The following is an 8,067-nucleotide window of genomic DNA, read 5'->3' as shown; positions in this document are numbered from 1 at the left end:
AGAACATATCAAGAGAGTGGAGTTTGGGGCTCAATGGCAGCTTTATGGCACGTAACAAATCACTTTCACCTAGAAACTCCATTCACACATTTTATAATTCAGCTTACTGTGAAGACAAATGCTGAATTTCTCAAATTTAAAAGCACTATATTTCTAAAACTATGAAACATTTCAAAGATTCCTTTTCAGGCAAACATGTCCACTGTAAGATGAACCTAAATAGGTTTGAATGTGGTTTCTAGGTGTAAGTATGTAGGACTAGTAGCATGCCAAAGTTTGTGCTATTGCCATTGAGAATGCATTGGGCGTTTAAGTTAAATAACTCAGAAACTACAAAACATTTCAAAGTAAAAAGTTCCAGCATTTGTCTCCACAGTAAGCTGAATTATAAAAAGTGTGAATGGAGTTTCTAGGTGAAAGTGATTTTTTGACGTGCCAAAATCTGCCACAGTTGTCTGTGACAGGGCCTGACTTTTAAAATGTGTTTTATTCAAATATTGAAACATGCTGAGATAGCATGATGGTCTTCTCACAGTTGTCTCCGCCTGGCAGAGATTATGTGTTGCACCCCGTCTGTCCGTCCGTCCATGGACAGCTAATCTCTGGCACCGTTGGCCCGATCAACGTGAAACTGCACACAAATTCTGGATGCCAGAGCAGAACCTCTGCCCCTGATTCACATGGGCCTGTTAAAGCTCCACCAGGGGGGCAATTTTTGCATATTACATATTACAGATTTTGTCCAAACATCACGCAAATTGATACACAGTATCTCTATAGTCATTAAACCAAACTGTCCGTTAGATTTGTATTGGTACCAGGAGGCCGATTTTTGAAGGACACATTTCTTGATATTACTCCTAGAGATTTTGTCCAAACATCCCGCAAATATATTAACTCTATAGTCATGTGATCAACACAGACCTGTGATGAATCTGTCCGATTCTTCATATTCCATAAACATTTGTGGGCCACAATAACCCACCTGACCTGGCGGAGACCTGTGCTGTCCTTGTTGATATAACGCCATTTAGGTCAATGATTCATGTAGTGATATAATATATAATAGCAGCCAGTCATTGACTGACAGCCCAGCACAGGCCCCCTACCCCCCTTTATTGTAGGGTGCGCATTCTGTGGTTGACAGAAAGGCTGAGATGTGCATCTTTTCACCTTAAGTTACTTTTCTTGTTTCCTGTTCATATGGCTACACAAGTAAACTATAATTGTATGCATTGTTAGTTGGAAGTCTGACTCACGATCTCAAAGGAGCCCATACCATTTGTGGTGTGCAAACGACTCGACAGCTGCAGTTGTGTTATTACTTCCTGTGCCATTCTACCTACCGTTGAATCAAACTGCTAACTCTCACAAGACAGGAAGAGGCCCCAGCTAAGAGGCCCCTGGTCTCGCGTCTGGCTAGACTTGTGATAAGTTCATGATAAGTTGAATACATAGAGTTCAACTTATCATGAACTCTATGTATCTGTGCAATTAGCCTACTAATCCCAAGTGACTAATACTGGGATGTCTGGTATTGAACACAGACACCTTTTTCGACTTCAGTTTGTTCCTGATGTATCGTTCTCTTGTGCTGCTCTCCTGACTCAATCAACCTGGGTTCACACCTTCTCTCATCCACATCATCCTAGAAGACTAAAAGGCAGAAAAATATCATTACAGGGATTATATCTGAATGAACTCTGTCCAGCTGAAGTTTTATAGAAATCATTTCTAAATCATCAAATTCAATTTAGCTCAATAGGGATCCAACCAACTTCAAACTTGACACGTTCAGTGTGACAGTGTGCCAAAATGCTGGGGGGGGTGCGGACATGACAGGCGGCGAGGCAAACAGGGAAAACATTTTTGTTATTGGCTTTCCACACGTTTCTTTGGTAGTATTCCAGTTCTTCATGTTGTAAAATTGGGACGTTTCGATATTTTTATTAAACAGAAAGAAACATAGACGATGCCCCACGAGCATGACAACATGGGGCACATTGCACAACATAACACCCTTAACAGTACAACGAATACATAAAAACAAAAACTATATACAAATCGTAGAATACATATTCACACAAAATACAGTATAATAATCATCTGCTGCCACCAACATCTCTTTCATATACAGCTCAGCCGTTTTATATTCATCCCCTACTATACCTCCCAATTAGTGTGACGTCTAACTGGCACTGACTGCCACACACTGTACTGTACAAGTAAAGGGCTTTGCTCCTGTATGCATCCTTATGTGATATTTAAGAATACCCTCTGAACTAAATCGTTGCACTGTACAAGTAAATGGCTTTTCTCCTTTATGAATAATTGCGTGCTGTTTCAGATGGGCCTTCTTATTAAACACTATAGACCTACATGCCCGTCAGCCACCGGCCTACTGGGGAACTATGCAAGTTGGGAACCTATAGTATGCAATACCCGTTGTCATAGCACCCGTTTTAATTGTCTGTGACTGAAGATTGCAAACTGAAAAGTGGAGTGGGTAAGTAATCAAATGGCAACACTGGGAATTCTACAGGTGAGGGGACTCATTATGTCAACTGGCTGACCAGAGCCTTTTGTGGCGGATCTGTATCCTACCGACTCAAGGCCGGACACTGCACTCCCTGTGGTGGTGTGGAACGCTTGTGTCAAATTTGAAGTTGGCGGGGCGAACGGTTCTCGAGTTACGTGGATTACACACACACACACACACACACACACACACACACACACACACACACACACACACACACACACACACACACACACACACACACACAGATGTGGTGCATGCATTTATAGATTTTGCCACACTGTACAACTAAACCTTTTCTTCCCTGTGTGACTCCTCATGCAGGCAGTTTGTTTTGGTGTTTTCAGGTCCTGGGACCGCTTGTTGCTCAACGACCAGCTTTGACCTTCCACATGTTGTGTGATGTCAGTCTGTATAAAGCTGATGGACCTTCCCCGGCCTCCTCCCACTCATCACCGTCTTCAGTGTCAGATTCAGAAGAGTGTCACTCCAATACAAATAACATTTGACCACTCATCCCCTGTATATGGCGCCAATTGCAGCCATGCTTCTACAAATTCGGCCAAGGTACCCCATAGGGGTACAGGCTTTAGTTTAGACATACTATTGGTCGGACTGTCATTAGACACACACTCTACCTCCCAAAACAAGATATTTCAAAGCTTGATTTAACCAGCTTGCATTTAGTCTAATGGGAATGTGCATGAAAGTTTTCACAAATTGCATGCTGCGTTCATTGAAAACCACTGTTGTAGAACAATAGTAGCACCCCCTTTATCTGCTTTGTAATATGTTCCCTGGTGATCAGTCATGTGTGGTTTGAGGTTAGAAGTGATGAGACCCCCCCCCCCCCCCCCCCCCCTCTGTTCACAAAGGCTTTCTTGTGCAACACCTCAGTTCGGCTTCATATATAAAAGGTGTTTTGAGACCAGAAATGCTCAGACTCAATTCACCACATTGCTGCCACCATGAATATGACTTGGGTCCTGCTTGCTGCTACTCTGGTGATGTGTTCAGGTATGGTTTTCTTGTGTTATAAATTAATGTATTATTTAGCAGCATATTATGTGGTGCTGTCTGCTACATGTTTGCTTCACGTGGGTGTTGCAGTCTACAGTGCCTTATAAATGTATAATTTAATTTTGCACGTTACATAATACATCACACATCATCTTACAATAGGCAGACCAAGTCCCACTATATTGTAAGATGTTGCAGGCTCTGTGGGTCTACATTTTACAGCTGTTCCTTTTTTTGTTTTCTGCAGCCATGACGATTAGCCATGATGACCTTGAGGAAGAGGAAACTTCAGAAGATGAGAGCCTGGTAAATTAAATTATATTAAAAACAACACATAATGACCCATATGCAAAAGGAATATTGATTCATGGAGGAGACATGTTATAACTAAACATTACTACTACTGTATCTATACTTTCATTTCCAGCCGGGTGATCCAATGTTTGATTCAACATGGATCGATTGCAAGGTCTGCAAGTGGGTTCTGAAGAAAGTGAAAAAATCTGTCTCTGATCCCAGCGATGTAGAGGTAAGATTCAGTAAACACCATAACACAACCTCATTTATGTTATATCTGCTGTTCAAGATACTGCATGATGGATGAACATCTAGAGTTAGATCGTTGTCCATCACCATGGTTTTTGTTGTAGAGCAGTGGTTCCCAGACCTTTTAATTTCAAGGATCCCCATATGTCCAAGAAACAAATGGAACCACATTGACCCGGGTCCAATTGGTTCCATGTGTACACTCTCAGAATTACAGGAACACCCTCTGGGAACCCTGAGGGTTCCTGGACCCCTTTGAGAACCACCGTTGTAGAGACGTCTTTAATAATAAAATGCATCTATTTATCTGGACTTTTGAACATTTCCATTACAGAAGCTGACACAAAAGCTCCATTCCATCTGTGACAAAATCCCGTTTGGAAAAGAGACATGCAAGAAATATGTCCACAAGTACTTCCTAAAGATGGTACTGGACCTTGTTGCAGCTGATGATGTGAGGACCATCTGTGTCGATGTCAAGATGTGCAAGTAAGTGAAAAATTGGATTTTGCCACTAGTGTTTAAAATGAAGAGTATTTGTATGTCTTTTGTTCACCTACTATCTGTTGTGTATATTTTAGGCCAAAGGAGCTTTTGGTCCTGAGCTACTGAAGAAACTTCCTGGGTTCACAACATGAGATCACCAGAACTAGGAATACCTCTGGCTATTATGATCTGAGAACACAATCAAAAAGTATCATTACCTGACAATGTATTGACATCGAAACATTGTCACTCTCCATTTTACTTGCACCCTGCTATTAAAAAGTCTTTAACTGTCCAAGATGCTCCAGTGCCTTAATTCCTTCCTAACAATTACAATTCTGTCAGTGCTTGGTTTACCTGATTTCATTGTATGAGTACATGTATATGATTCAAGTAAACATCAATGCATTTGAGTTTGAGGTTATTGTGTGCATTACTGTGCACAGGCAAGTGGCAATCACACAACCATACTAGTGTATTCAACAAGAAAATGACATGACATTATCTGTAATAAAGAAAATAAAGTGAAATTATTACTCCATTCTATGACGAATGCAGGCAACGAGAAGCATTATAACTATGTGGTCTTGACTAGAATGTATAATAATCTACAGGTCCATCTCAATGAATTTTAGAACATTTTGTAAAAGTTAATTTTCTTCCGTAATATAATTCAAAAAGTGAAAGTATTTAAAACTTTTTGTTTTAATCTTGATGATTATGGCGTACATCTCATGAAAATCAAAAATGAATCTCAATGAATTAGAATGTTTTACGAGACCACTAAAAATGATTTTTTTAAACGAGAAATGTCAACCATTAGAACATCTAGAGTTAGATCGTTGTCCATCACCATGGTTTTTGTTGTAGAGCAGTGGTTCCCAGACCTTTTAATTTCAAGGATCCCCATATGTCCAAGAAACAAATGGAACCACATTGACCCGGGTCCAATTGGTTCCATGTGTACACTCTCAGAATTACAGGAACACCCTCTGGGAACCCTGAGGGTTCCTGGACCCCTTTGAGAACCACCGTTGTAGAGACGTCTTTAATAATAAAATGCATCTATTTATCTGGACTTTTGAACATTTCCATTACAGAAGCTGACACAAAAGCTCCATTCCATCTGTGACAAAATCCCGTTTGGAAAAGAGACATGCAAGAAATATGTCCACAAGTACTTCCTAAAGATGGTACTGGACCTTGTTGCAGCTGATGATGTGAGGACCATCTGTGTCGATGTCAAGATGTGCAAGTAAGTGAAAAATTGGATTTTGCCACTAGTGTTTAAAATGAAGAGTATTTGTATGTCTTTTGTTCACCTACTATCTGTTGTGTATATTTTAGGCCAAAGGAGCTTTTGGTCCTGAGCTACTGAAGAAACTTCCTGGGTTCACAACATGAGATCACCAGAACTAGGAATACCTCTGGCTATTATGATCTGAGAACACAATCAAAAAGTATCATTACCTGACAATGTATTGACATCGAAACATTGTCACTCTCCATTTTACTTGCACCCTGCTATTAAAAAGTCTTTAACTGTCCAAGATGCTCCAGTGCCTTAATTCCTTCCTAACAATTACAATTCTGTCAGTGCTTGGTTTACCTGATTTCATTGTATGAGTACATGTATATGATTCAAGTAAACATCAATGCATTTGAGTTTGAGGTTATTGTGTGCATTACTGTGCACAGGCAAGTGGCAATCACACAACCATACTAGTGTATTCAACAAGAAAATGACATGACATTATCTGTAATAAAGAAAATAAAGTGAAATTATTACTCCATTCTATGACGAATGCAGGCAACGAGAAGCATTATAACTATGTGGTCTTGACTAGAATGTATAATAATCTACAGGTCCATCTCAATGAATTTTAGAACATTTTGTAAAAGTTAATTTTCTTCCGTAATATAATTCAAAAAGTGAAAGTATTTAAAACTTTTTGTTTTAATCTTGATGATTATGGCGTACATCTCATGAAAATCAAAAATGAATCTCAATGAATTAGAATGTTTTACGAGACCACTAAAAATGATTTTTTTAAACGAGAAATGTCAACCATTTGAAAAGTATATTAATGTATGCAGTTAAGAACTAAAATAACATCGCCTGGATGCAACTGGGGCGTATCCTCACTGGGGAGTGGGAAGTGGGCGGAGTTGACCCTTCGACTTTGGGAACAACATACGGCTGCAGATCCGGGCACCCGGGCCTTGTGGGTGGGGAGTGGTCGGGGAGCGGGCGGAGTTGAACGAGCCCCCTTCCACTTTGGGCACTCGGGCGGGTGCCCGAATCTGAAAGTGGTGCTGCCACCCGGTGGAGGCACTTATATGACAGGGTCCGAATCTGAAATCCGGTAAGTTCCCTATCTATCCTGAGGGGACGAATGCTCTGTAATTATTAATTCGCGAAAATGACAGTTACCGTTAACTCCACAAACTGGGTGAAAACTGGGTGAAAGAAATCTGATACAAATATCAAATATCAATATAAAAATAAATAAAATAGAATTGGGCTCCATGGCCCGGTGGCAGTGTGCACAAGAATTTCACGCTGATCCAGTTTGCAAGATTAGAAGCAGACAGACAAAAGACGAAAAACAATCGTAACACTTTCTCCCTAAACATGGCCTGAAGGCTGACTTCCAGGGCCCCATTAGAGACTGTGTGGGCTAAGGTATTAAGTCTGTCGTAGGTATAGCTATTCCTTCCTATTTCTATATTAAGCCTGACATAATTGTCCATCCCGCATATATTCTCCAGCCCTTGGTTAGTCACACAGGCTCAGACTAATGGTTTAAGCTCTATACATCAATGATGTACTGCATTACTTTGCTCCATAATGACTCCCACTGCTCGCAGACAGTGACACCTGGGTCATACATCATAATTAATAGCACCGAATTAGATCAAGTTGTAGCACATTGTAATGATAGGTAATGGTAACTCCAGTCCCCTTGGTAGGTTAAATTATATCACCGTTGCAGACTATATATGATGATATATATATGTTCCGAGTGCTCCTTTTTCAATCCAACTGGTTTTACAATCGTACTGATTGTAAAACCAGTCGGATTTTCGGCATGAGACCGAGGGAGTAAGTGGCTTTGATGTTGTCGCGGTATTGATTGATTGATTGATTGAAATATTTATTTACAGTTTGCAGAATTACAGTACATTTCAAGCACAACTCAATACAAAGACTGTTAACTGTGAGTGGACGACCCTGAATAAAGCATTACACTTGTTTACAAGAGGGTCCACCTTGTTCAATTCATCAACACATTTAGAGACGTACAAATAGACACTTCTATATAGCCAAAGAACAGAACAGGAATTCATCATAAAGGAGGTAAAAAGGGAAAAGAAACATATACAGTTAGGGGGAAACTGTAATCCGAGAGAGCTACTCAGGATACGCAAACAAGACTATAAAGACACTACAGTTCTTACTGTACTTACTTACT

General features: G+C 40.2%; 1 protein-coding gene across 1 annotated transcript; it reads left to right on the top strand.

Annotated features, from left to right (window-relative positions):
• Nucleotides 1-3,998: 3,998 nt before the first annotated feature.
• On the top strand, nucleotides 3,999-4,840 carry LOC306912888 (antimicrobial peptide NK-lysin-like; the record flags this gene model as incomplete). The annotated part of the gene is made up of 3 exons (XM_079489342.1): nucleotides 3,999-4,088; nucleotides 4,440-4,594; nucleotides 4,687-4,840. 3 exons carry the CDS (start codon nucleotides 3,999-4,001, stop codon nucleotides 4,715-4,717), a joined length of 276 nt encoding a protein of 91 aa, XP_079345468.1. The 3' UTR covers nucleotides 4,718-4,840.
• Between the last annotated feature and the right edge of the window lie 3,227 nt (nucleotides 4,841-8,067).

Source organism: Electrona antarctica (genome assembly GCF_951216825.1).
Source record: "Electrona antarctica genome assembly, chromosome: 20".
Lineage (NCBI taxonomy): Eukaryota > Metazoa > Chordata > Actinopteri > Myctophiformes > Myctophidae > Electrona > Electrona antarctica.
This window is presented reverse-complemented; position numbering and strand designations above follow the sequence as displayed.